The sequence below is a fragment of the Pseudochaenichthys georgianus genome, chromosome 13 (genome assembly GCF_902827115.2).
Source record: "Pseudochaenichthys georgianus chromosome 13, fPseGeo1.2, whole genome shotgun sequence".
Classification (NCBI taxonomy): domain Eukaryota; kingdom Metazoa; phylum Chordata; class Actinopteri; order Perciformes; family Channichthyidae; genus Pseudochaenichthys; species Pseudochaenichthys georgianus.
Window position 1 is genome coordinate 15,235,640 of NC_047515.1, and position 20,304 is coordinate 15,255,943.

Consider the following 20,304-nt stretch of genomic DNA (forward strand, 5'->3'; position numbering starts at 1 on the left):
GGACTTTTAAGCTTTGGCACAAAAGTGCAATGTGTCATGCTGCATGCAGTATCAGGCATAGCTCCACCTGCTGGTTACTTTGGCTTTTTTCTTGACAATTGAATTTACAGTTTTAATGATATACTTACTTATGATATACTATCAAAAGCAGGTGGTAGTCTGGTCTAATCTCTAATGTGCACCTATACTGTGGGAAATAATTATATTTCTATGAATACTAAAAAGATCCCCTTACAAAATAAAAAATGTTAAACTCCCCACACAAAGTATTCCAATTTGTTTGTAAATCAATTATTTAATACAGGAGACTGATGACAGTTCAAATCAGTACAGAAAGTGCTTCTTAAATAAGTGTCAAGATTGTTCACTAAGTGCTTCCCTGCCACAGAGTTACTGAAAATCTATATTTATTTAGAAGAAGTTTCGCATAATGTGAAAATGTTCCAAAAAGAAATATATTGTATTTTCAATCATTCCTCTCAAGTGCACCAACATTCTTTTGATCATTGGTGGTGTTGACAACATACAATCAGGGAAATTAGTCTGGTCTAAATTGTGATCCGAAACAACAGCAGATTAGTTTATTGTAAATCATTCACAATCAAATGGCAAAAGCAATCAAACATAAATAATTATGATTATTATGCAATTACAGTTTAGTGGTGTGGATAATGTGTATCAGAGAAATGGAAGTGAGATCAGGCTGGTGGATGGGGAGTTTGGAAAGTAAAGTGGATGTTTTATCAATACCATTACAATCTGAATGTTGATGCAGCAATACATACATTATGTGCTTTTACAAATACATATTCTTTAAAAAAATGTATAATTTGTTTTAGTACCATATTTTAGAGCACTGGTCAGCAGTGTTCAATTGACTCATAAACCATTTCACTGTGATAACCACGAGGCATTGCATTTTCAAAGAAGCAAGACTACCCCAACAGGACAATCTCCAGAAATGCTGCTAAATCAGGCACCCTAAACAACAGTAAGTTAGCTCATTGACCACTGCTGGAGGCTTCTAGTGGGGAAATAATGTACAAATGAAGATATATTTTACAATCACTTTATGTGTAGTTGCTTTTTCGTTTCATGGATTAGTTTTTTTAGTTTAGTTTTTGTTTTTTTAATATTCAGAATACATACATTTGTATTTGTTTAGCACCGTGTATGCAGATATTTGCTTCATGAAACATCTACAATTACAAAGGCTTTTACAAATTGTTATCTAATGGTAATGAATATTTTTTGACAGCTCCGACTGTCAGTGAACGCACCATCGAACTACAGGAAGTACGGTGGCGGTGTGTTTTTGTTCAGTCGGTGCTTTAGCGCTCACAGCTAACTACAACAAGGCTCTTCCACAAACAGCAGCTGAAGTGAAGCTAGACCAGTACCCGATTACCGAAATGAGTTCATCAACAACTTGATTCCTCAATATGTTGGCTGACAACTTTGTGTTGTTTCAGTGTTCAATGCTAAGAAAACGACACCGCGGATGAAACATTAGCTAGAACAACGTCAAGGTAACTCCCAGCAACAACAACACTCCTTACACTAATTGGCTTAATACTTTGTATGGTTGAGTTATACAGCCAGGCTACCGCTAATATGGTACATTAGCAACCTTTATATTGCTAGTTTGTCAAACCTGTCTGCAAGTCTTACAAGGCAACATAACCCGGTGCTTGTGCATTGTTTACGTGTGTCCTCTTTGGCATTTAAATGTTTATTATACCATAAAAGCCTGTGTTCATGAGGTCTGGGTTACAAGTGCAACTTCACTGAGACACAAACACTGTAGTTTTGACAGATTAGCAGTTGTCATTTTAAAAATCAAAGAAAAGATGTGTAGTAAACCTCAATTGAACTTCTCTCCTTCTATCAGCAAACACAGTAAATGGGTTTATCTCAATCCACGCGCATGTCATGTTTTAATCTGTCAACAATGCTGGCCTCAGTGCCAACTTTCTGTCTGAGCCGAGCACTTCAAAGACTGGGATAAACTTGTGGGTAAATAACCATCTCAGTTTTTAATGTATACATTGGTTGGTTGCTACAGACTGGGCAATATTTGATTTCCAGTTTGGTGTAGTATCCCTTTGGTGTTATCATAACACTGTTATGATTGTGATTTATTGTTGGCAGATGTTTGCCATTTATAATCTTTACCATAACTGCACTATAAAAAAAAAATAGCAGTAAAAGTATATATTAAATTGAGAATGTATTTAACAGAGTAAGAATGGTTATAAAAGAAAACTTCACCATACTCCTGTTTGACTGGGCACTTAATTTACAATTTAAATCTACTGTTTATTTCAAAAGTTCACTAGAATTAACAAAGTACAATACATAAGTTAGATCAAATAAAATATGTTATTATCTTCCCACATTTCCTGCTTTTGTACACTATTTTTTAAGCACAATTGATGACTGGATATACAATAATTTACATCTGTTTATCTGTGTTTTCTCCTCATTTCACAGCTGAGTATGCTGGACGTGGGGAAGTGGCCAGTGTTTGCGCTCCTTCCTCCAGAGGAACTGCGGCTTATTCGTCAGGCTTGTGTCTTTGGCAGTGCTGCAAATGAAGCCCTTTATGTCACAGTTAATGATGAGGTAACACTTTAGCTTAAAGCAAAAGTGCTTTAATCCTCTTGCTTACAAGTTGTCGTCGCACGACCTGAACTATCCACCCTGCTTTCATAATAATTTGACTATTCTGTTTAAGGGTTGGATAGGGAAATGTTGCAGGGATTCACTATGTGGTGTACACAGGTTGCAATTATAGTCACGGGGATAAGCAGATCGAGGCTATCTTTAGCCATGCAGGCTTATTCCCTGAGCAAGCTCCATTCTTATCCTGTGCAAAGGTGTGTAGGGTATTCCCTGATCTTGCTCACCTATTTAAACTGTTTGTCCCCGTGGCCCAAACAGTTTATGTTTCGGTAATAGTCAGTTGTGGTGTAATAAAAATAAATATTTGGGTGAATTCTCTTCAAATATGTATAGTAATTGCTATAGAACGACACTATTAACACCACTAAGTAGACTGGGAATAAATATATTTGACATATCTTTTCAACACTACAATTTTGCATGTAAAAAATAATTCCCACATGACTAGCAGCAAAGATTACATTTTGAAGATTTTTCTGGGGCTTTGATAAGATGTTACATTATATATTACTTAGGAGAACATCTATTATTAAGTTGATATTAATTCATATAACTGTCAAACATTTTGGAATATAAGATGCTGAAATATGCAAAAAACTCACTGCAGGAGAAGTGTTTTTTTGGGTGTGAATACCCCTGAAATGATTAGTCCTTCAATTATTCATTCATTCGACAGAAACATACTTTTCAAAATCTATGCACTTTGGGACTATCTGACATTTTAGAGTCTTTTGGACAATTGATTCAACACAATTATAGAAATGTAAGCAAGAAGAAAATAGCCGATATAGTTGTAGGTCTGTATAATTAATCAATAAACCTGAACAGCATAAAACATATTTAACATTTCATAAGGTCAACTTATATCGTCTTCTCCTAGTATTTCATCCAACCAAATATTTTTGGTTTATTTGGGTGTCAGTATTTATCAGTTAACAACAGAATTCAGCATTTATGCATCATTTATGGGTATCATAAGTGATGCTTGCTGTCTGCAGGTCTTCGCTCTGGGCACCAACTGCAGCGGCTGTTTAGGGCTCGGAGACCTTCAAAGCACTATTGAGCCGCGCCGGATTGATGTCTTGTGTGGAAAGAAAATTGAGTCCCTAAGCTATGGAACCGGACCGCATGTGGTTATCGCAACTACAGGTAATCCAGTCCAGGAAACCTTTATTTGTCCCTGAGGGCTCATGTCCTCAAGATGCAGAGGAATAACATCACAAACAACAAGAGGATGCATGCTTATGCCTAGTATCCGCTTTAGGATGATACTGAGTCATCACTGCCCATGCACTTTCTAAACACACCTTATTAAGAACAGTACAACGTAAACAAACATGATAGGAGATAGAGTCTGATTACTATTCATAAGTGTCTGATTGGAGTGAATACACTAAATGTTATGTGAACTAATTTGCCTTTTTTTTGGGTAATTGTAACTTACAAGTGACAGGTTTATAGACTGACTATTCAGTGTGTTTTGGTACAAAAGGGACTATTTTTGTTGATTTTAGTTAAAATAGTTGCACTATGTTGCATCAATCTGTAAATAATTGACCGTAGAAATGATTCACATAGTTATTTTGATTGTAACATAAAAATATTTCATTCTGTTTGCCAACTATTCATATTTCTAATAATAGTGTTTTCTCCAGTCAGTGGTATAAACTACATCATGAACAATTAAACAAAACATTCATCTACTTGTTGTCAGTTGTGTATTACAAGACCCGTAAATGAATTTCAGAGTGATACGATTTGCCTATAAACCAGATGTGTTTACTTTATCATGTGAAGCTGACTGCTTCTTAACTATTGATAACATATTAACCACTGAGACAACATGAATGAAAGTTTGCCTGCCTTGCCGTAGACGGAGAGGTGTTTGCGTGGGGCCATAACGGCTACAGCCAGCTGGGCAACGGGACCACCAACCACGGACTGACCCCTGCCCTGGTTTCCACCAACCTCCTTAGCAAGAGAGTGACAGAAGTGGCCTGTGGCTCCCACCACACCATCGCCCTCACAACTGACGGAGAGGTGACATATCATACGTCCTGCTGTTTCTCTTTTGCCTACGCTGTGTAGAACATTTATGTCCTTGTTCAGGTGTTCGCATGGGGTTACAACAACTCAGGACAAGTGGGTTCAGGCTCGACGGCCAACCAGCCGACACCACGCCGCGTTAGCAGCTGCCTGCAGAACAAAGTGGTGGTCAACATCGCCTGTGGTCAGCTCTGCTCCATGGCTGTACTGGACAATGGAGAGGTAATGGGTCATCAAACTGCAGATGTTTAGCATGAATGTCAATCAGTGCTCTCAGTAAGTGGAGTGGGGGTTGGCTAATGCAAATGTGTTTAACAGTTTGTATATTAGAAGCATGGCCCATCATTTTATGTTTTTTTCTTTCTTTTTTGTATGACTTAAAAGGAAAAAAGGTTTCAAAATTGCTGTTTTCTCCAACAAGACAACAGTGTTGATTGCAATTAACAGTACATGTGTTTCTAGAAATGCTGACATCTCAGAATATAGTACCAAATGAAAGTGAAGAAACTTTTTTTAAAGCCTGTTGAAATGAAAGTTAATTTATACAATATTAAAAAAAGTATGCAGATAAATGCTAATAGAAGCTGAAAACAATCACCCCTAAACATACAGATAACCAAGCCCCACCAATGCAGTGATAAAGCGTCTGCAGTGCATTATTTCCCTGTGTGTAGATCTACGGTTGGGGCTACAATTGCAATGGACAGCTAGGTTTGGGCAACAATGGAAATCAGCAGACCCCATGCAGGATCGCTGCTCTCCAAGGGGTCAACATCGTCCGGGTAAGAGCCTACGGAGAGACGGATCTCATACATTTAAAAAAAAAAAAAAAGGTTCAGTTGTTATTTAGCTTAATATCGCTCTTCTTCCCGTGTACAGGTTGCCTGTGGATATGCTCATACACTGGCACTCACAGACGAGGGGATGGTTTACGCCTGGGGAGCCAACTCCTATGGGCAGTTGGGAACAGGCAATAAGAGTAACCAGGCTCTTCCCACACTTATAAACACAGACAAGGAGAGGTCAGTACTTTGTTTTTACCCTGGCCTAAACTAGCCATGACACCTCTGCCATCACTACAGGTCACTGATGACACAATTTTGAGAGATTTTGGGATATCATAGAGTAATAAGAGACTGATAGCTGAGGTGTAATAACAGAAGTAATGCGCTGTTTAATAGTTATGGCAGAATGCCCTATTAGCATCTGTATCAGACATATTTCAGCATACAGTCTGGACAGGGAGGACTCAAAGTGTTGCATTCTGTCACTAGGATGGTGGAGGTGGCTGCATGTCACACCAGCCACACGTCAGCTGCCAAGACCCAGAGCGGGCAGGTTCTGATGTGGGGTCAGTGTCGGGGTCAGGCTGTAGCCAGCCCCCACCTCACCCATTTCAGCAGCACGGACGATGTGTTTGCCTGCTTCGCCACACCAGCCGTCACGTGGCACCTCCTCTCAGTAGGTAAGAGTGTTAGTGGGAAATAAATATAGACATGTATTAACAATAACACATTTCCAAAGCATTACTAAAACATCTACGTTTTTTGCCCATTTACTGGTTAAAGGTAAGCACACAATGCATTCCTGTGTGTCATAGGCACACATTCCTGGAAGTGGTCTTAGAATAAACAGGAAGCTCCGTTTCCTCTCCATTTCAAACACTTATGTGTTAACCAATTGATCTCATTTGAACCCTGAATTTCTTTAAGTTAATAACATCTTTCTGAAAAAGACTGTTTAACTAAGAAGCCAGTGCAATGTGTTTATTTCCTTTCGATAATAAGACAGATACTGGAGAGAGTCATATCATTGGGCTCTTAAGGCGTCATTTTTATTGTTATGTTTTTTACATACGTTAAGGACTGTAAAATAGACATAATGCTTAATTTAGTTGTGTTTAGTTTCAAAGAAGGTGTAATTTAACAGTATTTTGGCCGTTATTGACTTGTTCTTTATAAACAAAATAGCTTTTCTTCATTCTTGCCAGACGGTGATGACTACCTGACGGTTGCCCAGTCTTTGAAGAAGGAATTTGACAGCCCAGAGATTTCAGACCTAAAGTTCTTGGTTGATGGGAAGTGTATCCATGTTCACAAAGCCCTGCTGAAAATCAGGTATAGCAAACAACCACTCTCAAAGTTCACAGAAAATGTTTACCAGTGCCACTTATATATGAATATTTTATTGTCTCACCTTTTTTAGTTTTTAGTGTCTTCAGATTTTCTTTTAGTTTCTCTCTCTTTTGCGCCATATTAACTCAGTGTAAATTAATTAAAACTAGCGACAACAATGCAGTTGTCAATGTCCAATCACATGACATGTTGAGAAGCTGGTGTGTATCTGGTTAGGTTTACAATATGTTGCCTATTTTGAGCTGTACTTGGATTATTTGATTGAATTTAGACTACCTTCTTGTTGTGGTTCTAAAAGCGTAGCCTGCTTCTCCACCCTGACTTCATTTTGGTCACATGAGTGTATTTTTCACATTCAGAGGTCGTGCTTGGTCATGAGTAATACATGCGCTTGGTATACCACAGTAGGAATTTTACTTTGATCTTGAACTGTATGATTGTTAAAAATAGAAGCACCTAATTGAGAAATCATTATGTTAAGAGGGCAGCCATGATGATAGCAAACACACTTATCTTTCTATAACATTTAACATGTATGTTGCATACTGAATGCTGTGTTGCCTATATTTAAACTCTATCTGGTTTCCTCGTCTTTCCTGTTAATGTCACAGGGGAGCAGAGACAGACCTATTGTTTCCTGTTTTTCTTTTTATAACCACACTCGGACACAAAGTATCAGCATTCCAGTTGCTTGCTCTTTTGCACTGTCAGTAGGAAGGAGCCAGACTGTCTGCGACTTCAACCCTCGTGCACACGCTCACACGAATATGCAATAGAGCAAAACGCGTGCTTTGGCAAGATCACATGCAAATGACACGTTTGAGATGCACTTCGGGAATGAAGATTCAGTTGTTTATTTAACCGTGTCCTGAGAAGAAATGATAGGGAAGCAGTGTCTTAGCGTTGAGGACAAATGGTATTAAGATAGAATTTTATGGTAGGTCAAAAGAATACATGATATATATTTTCAATTTCAATTCAAAACGATGTTATGGTAATAAAGCAGTATGTTAAACAACATAAGCACGATACATGTTGAGATTCAAATACAATGGTATCAGTGAAAAACAGGATTTATCCAAATCAGACAAAATAGTGAACAATAATAGTTGCAAACATGAATAGAAAATATTTTCATTTTACTTTTTTTGTATTTAAAAAAATTAGCCCAGAGTTTTAATTCACAATTATTTATTTGTTGTAAGCTGCAGGTACCCTAACTTCTTTATAGGCAGCCATTGAATTAGCAGACTCTTGCTTGAGTTGTGTGATCGATCACAGTGAACCAGTACCAGGTTTCTTTAATTTTTTCCCTGCAAATATAATATTCATCGTGTCAAAATATGATTTGTTGCAAGTAAAAACTGCATTGCATTATCTCACAAAGGTCAAATCATTTGACAACAAATAAATGCAAACCTCATTTTTGGTTCTTGAAAAAAATGCCAATAGCCGCTTTCACACCAAGTACTTTGCCGTACTTAGTGCAGGGCACTAAGTACCAATCGCGTTCACACCGGAGTACTTTTCCCTGAGGGAAGATTACGCAAATGAGCCACTGACGTCATTTTGTCTTCTTCTGCTTTGGGTTTACTGGCAGGCCGCAAACAACTTCACGGCGTATACTGCCACCCGAAGTCCCCGGCCGGAAGTCCCCGTATTTGGGGATTGGCTTCAGTAGAAGCGGCTGGGACTCCCAGCCAGAACGCCGACACCTCCTCATCTCCACCGCTCCCATGTTTTTTTTTTTGTTGCCATAAGTTATTCTCTCTCCGTTGGTGCGCAGGGCTAATGCTAATAATGCTAATGCCAGCAAATACAATAAAACTTTTCAGAGTTTTACGGGGCGTGGTTTGCAATTCGCCCAGCCAATAGAAATTGGTACTTTTTTGGTACGACCTCTCTAGCAGGCACTAAAAATGGGGGTAAAAATTCCCGGCACTAAGTACTCTTTTTGGTGTGAACGCGACATAAGTAGAAGCTGCTGGGAGTCCCAGCAGCTTACGCAGAATACGCCGTGAAGTTGTTTGCGGCCTGCAAGTAAACCCAAAGCAGAAGAAGACAAAGTGACGTCAGCGGCACATTCCCTCAGGGAACTTATTCCGGTGTGAATGCGATCGGCTCTTAGTTCCATAGGGGAACTAAGTGCTGGGAACTAAGTACGGCAAAGTACTTGGTGTGAACGCGGCTAAGGGGTACTAACGGACTAAACGGGAAAAGTACGGGGAAAAGTACTTCGGTGTGAACGTGCCTAATGTTTTTTTTGCTACAGCATTATTTGTATAATAGCAAGTACATGTTAAGTACACATGTGTAATACATCATTTTAAAACATGCTAATTAACTTTTATAAATGTTTGAAGTAACTGGAGTAGTCAGCTGCCTTTCTTCCCTCTCCAGATGTGAGCATTTTCGCACATTGCTTAATGAAACAGATGAGGATACGTTAGAAATTCACCAGTTTTCATACCTGGTGTACCGAGCCTTTCTGGAGTACCTCTACACAGACACTATTAACCTGCCACCAGAGGATGCCATTGGTAAGCACCCAGACATGGTCCTCAGTCTTTCTCCACTCTGACAGTCGGTGCAGAAACACACTCACCTGTGTGTGTTCTCCTGTGTGTGCAGGGCTGCTAGACCTGGCCACGTTCTACCGAGAGACGAGGCTGAAGAGGTTGTGCCAGGAAACCATCAAGAGAGGCATTTCTGAGGAGAACGCCGTCACTCTGCTCTCTGCCGCTGTCAAGTATGAGGCGCGGGTAAGCTCATAGCTCCTGACACACAGTCAAACAGCTTCGTGGTGGAGCCCCTCAAAGTAGCTAGTCAGTTATACTCCTCAGCAATGACCAGACAGCCCTCTTCATTTTTAGGACCTGGAGGAGTTCTGCTTCAAGTTTTGCGTCAACCACCTAACAGCTGTCACGCAGACCCAGGCCTTTGCGGACATGGACCACGACCTACTCAAGAACTTCATTAGCAAAGCCAGTTGCTACGGGGCCTTCAAAAACTGACTAGAAGGCCCCTGTTGTGATGGATTCGCTCCTGAGAGTCGACCCTAGAACAAAGTAAACACCAGGCTGCTCAGCACTTCAAAAGCCTTGTCGCTGGGGATTTTAACACTGGAGAGGCAAAGGGTTTAATGTTTCTCCCTCTAACCGATGCCTCTGTGTTACTGCTCTAAAGCCAGCCAAAACACAGTAGCTGCTTTGGGGCGTAAATAAAGGGCTTACACCACTCGGTCTGTCACAAGCAGTGGAATACAAAGATGTACCACAGTGGTCGTCTTTGTGTCACTGACAATAGGCTTGGTCAATTATGTGTGTGATTTGTTTTCATAAAGCTAATCCACAGACAGATGGGATCCCTCACAGTGACAACCAGCTCAGACAGGAAGCCTGGTAATGCTATTTACTAAATATAAACCATTGCAATAAAAGGGTTTGGCATTGAGGTGTAAGTACATTATTTTGTCACATCAGTTAGTCAAACAAATCAAAGTGTAAATGTTTCCGTAGCTATGACCCTTCACATCGTGCTGCTTTTCTTTGAAGCCTTGATTCTTAAACGTTCTGAATTTAATGAGGAAAGATACACATGTTTGACACTTTTTTTTCTAAACAACTTTAGTTCTCCATTTCTGTTCTCTTGCGTAAGTTAATGTTACATTTTGCCACGTTGTTTTATATTGTAGTTTTTCACCTTTGCCATCCAAACGTGTGGTTTCTGAGTGGTGTTTGTAATGACTAACATTTGCACAGTTGAAACAGTTTACAGACGGTCTGCAACTGTTATAAATAGGTCTAGACAGTTATGAGAGATAAGGACATCCTTCTGTTTACTTGTGTTCAGATTAACGCTCTCTGTGCAGCTGGAAACAGTGTCTGGCTTACAAAAGCATATTGATTCCTGTGTGATGCTACAAATTCATTGCAAATTGGTATGTTTACAAAAGTTTGCTTGTTAATTGCTTTCTTTTTCTTTTTTAAATTGTTTTTATGTTGGCATCAAACTCCTGAATCTTTTTACAAGTCATGGTCTATATCCCTTCTCTGGTAGAACCTTGTGGTGATAAAATAGTGCTGACTTTGTGTAAATGCCAACTGAATATGTTTAATATAGCTATATATAACTGCAAGGTTTGAAAATGTAGTAACTAGATGATTCCACATTCAATTTCTGCATCTGTCTTAATAGAACATAACCCAATGATTTTACTTTAACAAGCCAAGTATTGTATTTTTTTTAATGTTTTGATAATTACAAAAAATGCCTGTTTTCATTTTGTATGGAAAACTATATAAGCTGCTGACAGCAGCACTAATTGTAACATTTGATAAATTAAAATGTATTAAAACTAGTTACTAGATAATTTGATGTATGTGTTATTGCTGCGATTCGTGCTCTATGTTGTGCAGTAATGTACAGCCATCACATTCATGTTAACACAAAATATGGAATATATACTATATATATACTGAATATATGTTTGGCCAAATGTACAGTTACATACACATTAAAGAGGCTCTATTGTGCTATTTTGAGTTTTAACAATAGCAGTGTTAAACCGTGGGGGGGTAGTGTGTTGTATTTGAATATCTTTTCATACTGATGCGTTTCTTTGCTGAGAGCCTGTCGCTTACCTAACATACATGTTGCGGTTTTAACACTTGCCTCACTTTGCTATTCGACAAAATCTTAGGTTTATTTATATACCCTCAACTCTTATTTGCATTGTACACTTACTCCTACTCTAATCTCAAACCCTGTCCAGTGAGTGAAATGCAAGCAAAATAAACTTGAAACGAATTCATTTATATGACTGCAGCAACTCATCCTATTGCTACTGTTATGTGTTTTGTGCCGGATGCGGAGGGGATGATCGGAATATGTGTACGATGTAATACCATCTGACATCATGTTAGCACATTGAAATGTAACACACACAGCTTCAAAGTCTTCCTGTGAGAAGGGGAAGCTCCTGTTGTTCTACATGGAGGCCTGAGTATATCCTGAAGTGCAACATCAGTGTTGCATCATCCAGTTCTTCCAGATTTCACAAAAGCTGTCAGAAAGTACAAGGTGTGGTCAGAATAACGGGAACACCTTACAAATCATGGCAATCCAAATCATTTCTGTGTAAGAACAAAGATGTGTGTGTTCACAATATTTCGATTTGACTTAAATACAGTCTTGAAAAACACAATAAGCTTCATAGTGTGCCAAGCCCTGACAAACAGTATGTCTGTGCATATTGTGATGAAAACCAGATCAGCAGCTCGCAGACGATAATTCAGTTACTTTGTTCCATTGGCTTATTCTCTCTAAACAAATTAGGTTAAATTGATAAGCAGATGGCTTTTGAGATGTTGCCTCCTTTCCTTTTTAGAAGACTATTTATTGTGAAGTTCTATGGTGACTTTGGCTTTTTAGATCCCTACATTTAGCATAACAGTTGCCACACATTTCACTTCACCTTACTACATTTCTCAGAGAACATGGGGCCAGTGCAGAATTAGGCTGCCAGGCAAGTTCATATGATATTTTATGGATAAAAGCCTCAGACTAAACGTATGTACTCTGTCACACACAATTACTCAACAAAGCTGACACATGTTAAACAGTCTTTCATGGAAAATGAGGAAGTGCACACAGCTGCCAACGGCAACTGGCAACCCGCCACATGCAACCCCCGCCCCACACTGCGACAACATTTTAAAATGTGGGTTTGATCCCGGTAAGTTCTTTTGACTTACCTAAAAATAGCTGTGGTGAAAGCTCTCTTACTTCTTAAGGAAACAGAAGTGTAACATTGTAAACAAATCATGACAAGTACTTCTGCATTTGTGTAAGGTTGACAAGTATTTTCAGCAACATTAAAGTACCTTAAAATGGTAATGTCGTGAGTAAGAGCTTTCTGGACTGTTTTTTTGTAACGCTTGAAAAATATAAACCAATAGTGATCCGGCTTTGACGGGTGGTTTAGTCTGGGCTAAATATTAATCCGTAGCCTCTGTGTTCACAGGAAGTTGTTGGTTTGATATAAAAGCCCAACTTGTGTCTCCTGTGTAGTTGGTTAGTTCCCTTTTTGAGTTTAATGCTGCAGTATCTGTGAAACCTGCAAACAAACATCTCTGGCTTGTTTTTCCCTCAGAAATAACTTAAATATTCTGCATATCAATTCAAGCATATCGTGAAGCCTGTTTTACCCTGGAGACAAAATGATAGTCAATCAGCTCATTCAGGATGTAAGACATGTAAATGAATCCTGACGCAGGAAAATGAAAGCATCTGCATGTCTATTTCTGGTCAGTAAACTATCGCCAAATTCATATATAGGCCTACCAGGCTTTATCCAGAAAAACACAGCCAATTTCTTTAAATCCCAAACATGGTGTCCAGGCCAGTGGTGCGAGGAGACCAGTGCGTTAACTTGAGAATGTTGGTGTAAGTGCAAAACCTTTTCTTAAATGCAACCTTATTTGCTGAATCTAGGAAACAAATACTTTACAATTAGATACACAGCATCAACAATCACAAGCGACCTGATCACAAAATTACTTCAATATCTAGTCCTTGATTCAGAGATGGTGACTATTTGTTATTTAGTCATTAGCTGCTCAAATGTGTTCATCAGTTATGTATTGGTAGGCCTTCTGTTGTATACAGTGTTTACTGAGTCTTGTTGGGGCTGCGTTACAGACAGACAGACAGACAGACAAGAATGTTGACAATTTGTACCCTTGACAAGCTTTTAAGCCCCGGCCACACGAGGACGATAACGGTCGTATCTGCTACAGTTCTCTGAACTAGAGAATTCGAACGGCACTTATCATGGCTGCCACTGAGGGACTTCCGGGTCATTTCACTCCGTTAGGAAGGTTCCTAAACTAATGGACTATTCGACTTCAGCCCAGCAGATCTCTGAGCAGGAGAGGTGGGGCTAGAGCATTTCGTCTGCAGATCTACCCACCTAGGGACCCGTTATCGACACCGAACCGTCTATCTGATAGACTACAGCAGTAATTCATATTAGCCTACTGCTTTGGCACTAACGGTTGATAACCGTTTATGAAATTAAAACCAATTGAACTGTACTGAAATAATGGCAAGTTTTATAATTATCTTGGGCTCCTGCTGTGTTTTGAAAGCCTTTGTAAATTATCCATGCTATTTTCTATTTAGAACGAAGACTTCAGAATCATAAAATCCCTTAATGTGTGTATGCAATTGTGCTAAATTAAACTCTGGAATCAAGCAAATATTAATATGTTTGCATGACATTATTTATATTTTGCCATCATTTAATTATACGTTTAATACATTTAAGTCAAGCCAAGGTACATGGGATGGTAGCTAGTTAGTACTCTTACCTGTGATGCCTCCCCCAAACAGCATAATAACCGGACTGTATCATTAAAACTGCAAGTACCAGTTCTAGATCCTTGACTTTAGACAAACAATTCAAGAGACAAAATGTATTTAAAGACCAATCTTTATTTGAAGGTGCCTCTTAACCTGAGATATTAGTTATACAGTAATAGTATTGACAATCTAAAAAAACTGAGTAACTCAACTGTCAACTTTATATTTCTTATTGTCTAAAGCATTTATTATTTTCATTTTCCCCCTCTCATATTCAGTGTGGACGGATTGAGACAGCCTGGTGTCTAGAGAGCTGCAGAGACTTCAGGGAGAAACCTCCGTGTGATGGACGTCCTGTCTGTTGGTTTGGAGAGGACTGAGGGTCTTTCCTCAGCTAGGAGGACCAGGCCTGATGGAGGAGCCCATGCTGGGCATAGCTGATACCAGCTGCACAGGCCTAGTCTGTCACTTTATTTGACTAAATGGGTTTACTTATACATTTAATAGGTTTACACCTTCTGTCCATATGTGCTTTCTATTTAAAACATTTTTGATTAACTTTTGGTTCACATTTCAATAAATTGTATTTGTATTTGCACTCCTTTCGTCCATTATTCTTACTGAAAATGTTAGATTACACATTCACATCTGACTGAAGAATGGCCCCATTTATTTGTGACGTTGCAAACTCTGCAGTACAAGGCACAAGTGATGTGATGCTCATAAAGTGAGGCAAATAGAAATAATCAGCTGATGGAGTGTAGATGTGGAAATAGATGCATCCCATCAGCTGACTATGTTTTTCGCCACACTTTATAAGCCTGACTATAACCACCCCTTCTCTGAGGTGCAGGCAGCGTCACAAACAAATGATGGTCCTGGTAGACTACAAAAATATTCGGTGTACAGATCTTTGTTTTCACAATAAAAGTAGTTTCTTAGTGAACGTCCTGTAGGCTACTGGTCTTAAAATCTCATAACATCAGCTTTTAATGTTCCTCTTGGATGTTCTTCTTGACCCTCAGAGAAGGAGAACATGTTGTGTCTTTCAGGCATGTCCTTTCCTAACAAAAATGACAGGAAACATAAAACATATTATTGCAGAACAAGTGTGTTATTTATGAAAGTTGTGTGTTTAGGGGCTGTAGCATACTTGCAAACCCTCCCGATTTTCGCGGGAGACTCCCGATTTCACTGCCCTCTCACGGTTTCCTCCCGGGGTCATATTTCTCCCGCATTTCTCCCGATTTCTGACAAAATCAGATTTACTCAGGACTGTTTCCACTCGGACTTTAATACAGCTACACCATTGTTTGGTTTCCATGGTAGCGCGTCTCATTAGCAGCGCGTGCAACTGAAAGTCTGAGAGGGTGGGGAAAATAGTCACAGAAAACAGAACAAGAATTGACAACTCTGCTCACTCCTGCCCTTCACATATGCTCCATAAAGGATGGTGCTACAGGCCGCAAGGCAGTTCCCTTACAACTACAATAAGCATGTTAATGTTAATCCAGCTCCGGCGATCCACTAGCAGCACCCCTCCCCCGCGGTGGTTTTGAAATGCTCCCGATTTCTGAGGTCTCAAGGTTGGCAAGTATGGGCTGTAGATATAATTATTTTGTAATTGTAATGTTTTTTTTTTATTTCAACAGTGAGCTACAAAGACAATCAGATTATGAATGAACAGTATGAAGCTCATCAACATTGAAATATATTTTATTATCAAAATAATATTTAACTGTTACAAACGTAGTGCAACTGTAGAAGCTTGCTCTGTTGTCTCACTGAAAGAATAACTTTTACCACGTTTTTACAGACAATATTGAGAGACAAATAGTAGCAATTCTCTCTGTGTTAAATATCTTTGCCTTCAATACATTAGAAAGCTGACAGTCATATTGCTTGTTAACATCTAAATGTAACCTTTTGCATGGAAAAACCCCTCAACTTCACTGATGTGTAGGTGATCTAGTATTTAGTATTGTTTAATGGAATATATATCAGTGTATTCAAGTCAATATTTCATTTATTTAAACCAATATCTTTCTTGATTCTTTGTACAGTATGAAAAAAGAGTAGCCTATTTGTACCTGTGCTGAAGTTCACTGCTGTGAGGAGTCCAGTTCTGTCTCTCACTCTCTGGTCCAGCCTGTCTGCATCACCTGGACACCTTAAACAAACAGATATATATGTAAAGTACCATGTGTACAAACAATATAACTGATTCTCTTCTGTTGAACATGTTGGATTGTGTATTGTCCGAGTCAGGGTCCTTTTTATTTTATTGTAACTTTGGAAGTTGTGTTACCAATGCTTACTGTTTATTTGATTCCAATTTGGTAATGCAATTAATACAAACAACAAGGTTTGGGTTCGTTCTTCAGACTGTGACGTTCACGTGTAAGCTCAATAATGAACTCCAGCTCAACCAACCATATTGAAATATCTAAGTAATCATCTTGAAATATGACATTAATAATTGTAATATACACACATCTTATTGTGAGGTTGATTTCACATACACTACTTCGACGTTAGCTAAATAGAAAATAGCATAAACTCAACAAAGCTAGCGTTAGCTGGCTAACTGACCGATATTTTTGTATTTTATATTTTGCCGCTAAACTGCACGATATAAAACGGTGGTCTTCAAAGTGGATTTAATCCTCAATAATAATATTCAAAGTAATACTGGGCAAGTAATGGGCAAAACTTACCGTTGATTGACATGCCATGTCAGCGGACTGGTAGCGACACGAACCGTTAGCCCCGCACTGCCCGCAGTCATCAGGTTCGACCATGGGTTCGACGTGACTATGGCTGTGACTGTGTGTGACCAGTGTTGCGAACTCCATATAATAGTAAGGAAAGTAGCTATTAGCTGTCTGAACGTCGCCAGAAGTCGCTAAATTATTTAACAACTCTTTTTATTGGGTTCTTTTATTTGGGGTTAAGTACATTGTCAAAATAAGTGAGAAATGAATTTAACTTCTGTTAGACAGCCATATGCCATACATTTTTGCATACATTCACAGTACATATTTATTCAGTATGATAGCTGTCTAACAGAAGTTAAATCCATGGTCTGCGGGCGTCTTTGTCCCGCGAGATTTCAACGTCTCATGTAGGCGAGCCTCCAGAGCAAGTCGGACATCATGCAACGTACTAGGCTTGTTTGAGACACATTGCGGCTCGCCTCGAAAGTAGACGAGAGTAGCCGATCGCAGCCGGGGGAGGTGTCAAAAAGCTCGTCTTAAGTCGGACAGCTCGGACTCGGAGTCGGCTTGACTGGCTGGGTTTGCAATGGCGGAAATTGCGTTGGCGTTTTTCGTTGCAGATGAAGTGGGTGCAATAGAAATGCTCCTCCCTCTTAATGTTTGCAAAACTGATAGGTGGACAGGCTACAAATGATCAGTCCCTTCAGATCCGCACACATGAAGCTTAATGAGCATGAATTGAACAGACCTGCTGCTGTGTTAATTCTTTAGCTGCCACTTTAAGCTTTATGATGTGTACAACATGGATGTAATTTGATTTAATCTTGCCATTTTAAATGATGTATTCAATAAATAAGGTTAAACCATATCATTACATTACAATAGATTTTATTTTAATGATTTGGTTTAACTTAAAGAGAAACTTTATTGTTATTGCACATATTACAGGTACTGAGACAACGAAATGCAGTTTAGCTTCTAACCAGGTGCAACAAGCAGTGAAGTGGAAAGTAATGTACACAATCTACAGAATAACATATAGAATGAATTGAATGATGAATAAACAGTGGGGTATGAATACACTAGATATCAGCCTGTGAGCAGTATGAACAGTGTGTATGAATATGCTAAGATATATAAAGTATGAAAACGGTAAGCAGTATAGTATAAAATATATAGATATTAATTTCATGATGATAAACATTGTGGAACAATGATGAAAAATGGGAATGGATGTGGCGACGTAAAACTGACACAAAACAACAACAAACTTTTGCCAGCCAATTGGAGAGTTTCATCAGCAGCACGTGGTAAACACCACCAATGAGCGCTCAGCTCGAGATACCAGCGAGCCGTTTCCCATCAAGCATTTCGCTTCCGCAGCTCGTGGAGAGCAACTGCGCCAACTCGCCTCGCCTCGCTCTCAAGGCTGCGGGCGTCTTTGTCCCGCGAGATTTCAAAGTCTCATGTGGGCGAGCCTCCAGAGCAAGTCGGACAAAATGACTAACCATCATGCAACGCACTAGCAAGACGTTGATCGCAACTGCGCAGGTCTGCGCAGGTCTTGCTTGTCTCAAACAAGCCTATTAGCAAGACGTTGATCGCAATTGCGCAGGTCTGCGTTGGTCTCGCTTGTCTCAAACAAGCCTATCAGCTGCTGGGCTCTCAGAAGAGGGGGAGGAAAAGAGGGGCTCCGTTTTTTATTCTTATATTATTATATAGAGTAGGGTGATCAGACGTCCCCATTTTCCGGGGACAGTCCCTGTTTGTATTGCCCTGTCCCCGGTTGAAACTGTCCCCGGAGATGTCCCCGTTTTTTAATATACGTTAAAAACACATAGCAACGTGAAATAAAACGTTTCATGTCAGTAAAAACTGGGTAAACACTACAGACTGTGGTCAAGCCAGCCCCCACTTCAGAAAAAACAGTCAAGCCAGCCTGCACGTTGTATTGCGGTGCGCGAATATCCTATGCATTACGGTAGAGGCCTGTAAAAACTGCCTTCAAAATAAAAGCGTTTACTCGGTCAATAACAAATATAACTAAAAAACACACCAAACATATTCATATATACTGGAGCTTGAATTAAGAAATATGTACTATATAGTGTGATCAATAATAATTTAAAACATACTACGTATAACTACCACATTATAACTGAGTGAATGTAAAATGTACAGTTGTGAAGACATATCTGACATTTCCACTGGGTGACTAATTTCAATTGATGTTGACACCATCTCACAACACTCCTAAAATAACATTACTTTCTGAAGCACAATTTAAAATGTATGCTGTTTAAAATCTCAAATTAGATCTATTGTCCATCTATATTTTGATTATTATTTAATGGAAACTGTCCATAATCAAAGAGTCATTCGAAGTCAAATACTTATTTCACTCCAGGGTGCAGGAGACCCCATCTAGTCAATCAGAGAAAATCAGGACAATCTGATGTAGAGTTTCAAAATAAAATACTTTTGAAATCTCATATGGGCTATCGTCCTTCTGTTTTTATACAACAATAAATAAAAAACTGTCAAATTATCAAAGACTTATTTCACTCCAGGGTGATAGCAGGACACCCCATCTAGTCACTCAGAGAGAATCAGGACAATCTGATGTAGAGTTTCAAAATAAAATACCTTTGAAGTCTCATATATGAGCTATCATCCCTCTATTTTTAGATAAGAATAAAACAAAAACTATCCAGTATCAAAGACTTATTTCACTTCAGGGTGATAGCAGGACAGCCCATCTAATCACTCAGAGAGAATCAGGACAATCTGATGTACAGTTTCAAAATTAAAGACCTTTGAAGTCTCATATATGAGCTATCGTCCTTCTGTTTGTATCCAACAGTTAAAATGTTCGAATTACATTGAAGCAGAATTGTCCCCCTTTTTTCTTTAACAGTGAAGAAAAATTGACATGTTAATGAGATTTTGACCGCAAAACTAAAAATGTCCCCGGTTTTAATTTGGAAAATCTGGTCACCTTAATATAGAGTCGTTATTTATTTGTTTTAAAACTCAATAAATAACAACGAAGACCTTTGACCTGCACTTTTCTAATTTTGTCCAGAAGATTTAAACTTTAACGGACATGTTGACCGTCGAAAATAAATTGAACTGAAACTTTGCTGCACGGTCCCCTCGTCCCTTGGAAGAGGCGGAGAGGTGGGTGTTTTTAATCTGCTGGTGGACTACCGGAGAGATTTACAGCAGGAGCAAACGCTTGCCCCGAGGAGGGAGAAAAAGAGCCAGAGCGTCCACAGCGGAGAATAAACAGAAGGGCAACCATGGCAACCATGCGCAGGAAGTCTTCTTCGCTGCTTTTGTGGTAGGAGTACAGC

At 39.2% G+C, this 20,304-nt stretch overlaps 1 protein-coding gene across 2 annotated transcripts; it reads left to right on the forward strand.

Annotated features, from left to right (window-relative positions):
* Positions 1-1,299: 1,299 nt before the first annotated feature.
* On the forward strand, positions 1,300-11,679 carry rcbtb2 (regulator of chromosome condensation (RCC1) and BTB (POZ) domain containing protein 2). 2 transcript variants are annotated; one of them, XM_034097104.1, is made up of 12 exons: positions 1,300-1,529; positions 2,494-2,625; positions 3,684-3,834; positions 4,559-4,725; positions 4,795-4,953; positions 5,406-5,513; positions 5,611-5,753; positions 6,006-6,196; positions 6,722-6,848; positions 9,267-9,406; positions 9,498-9,628; positions 9,740-11,679. In XM_034097104.1, exons 2-12 carry the CDS (start codon positions 2,500-2,502, stop codon positions 9,878-9,880), a joined length of 1,584 nt encoding a protein of 527 aa, XP_033952995.1. In that variant the 5' UTR covers positions 1,300-1,529; positions 2,494-2,499; the 3' UTR covers positions 9,881-11,679. The 2 variants fall into 2 exon arrangements, with proteins under 2 accessions (XP_033952995.1, XP_033952996.1); XM_034097105.2 differs by lacking the exons at positions 9,267-9,406; positions 9,498-9,628; positions 9,740-11,679 and having other exon boundaries at positions 6,006-6,192; positions 6,722-6,835.
* The last annotated feature ends 8,625 nt before the right edge of the window (positions 11,680-20,304 follow it).

Excerpts from the sequence above, each read along its gene's own strand:
- rcbtb2 (XM_034097104.1), top strand. The coding sequence starts at position 2,500 with ATGCTGGACGTGGGGAAGTGGCCAGTGTTTGCGCTCCTTCCTCCAGAG. Across the intron at positions 4,954-5,405 it reads CTGTACTGGACAATGGAGAG|ATCTACGGTTGGGGCTACAA; the intron begins GTAATGGGTCAT and ends CCCTGTGTGTAG. Across the intron at positions 9,407-9,497 it reads GCCACCAGAGGATGCCATTG|GGCTGCTAGACCTGGCCACG; the intron begins GTAAGCACCCAG and ends CTGTGTGTGCAG.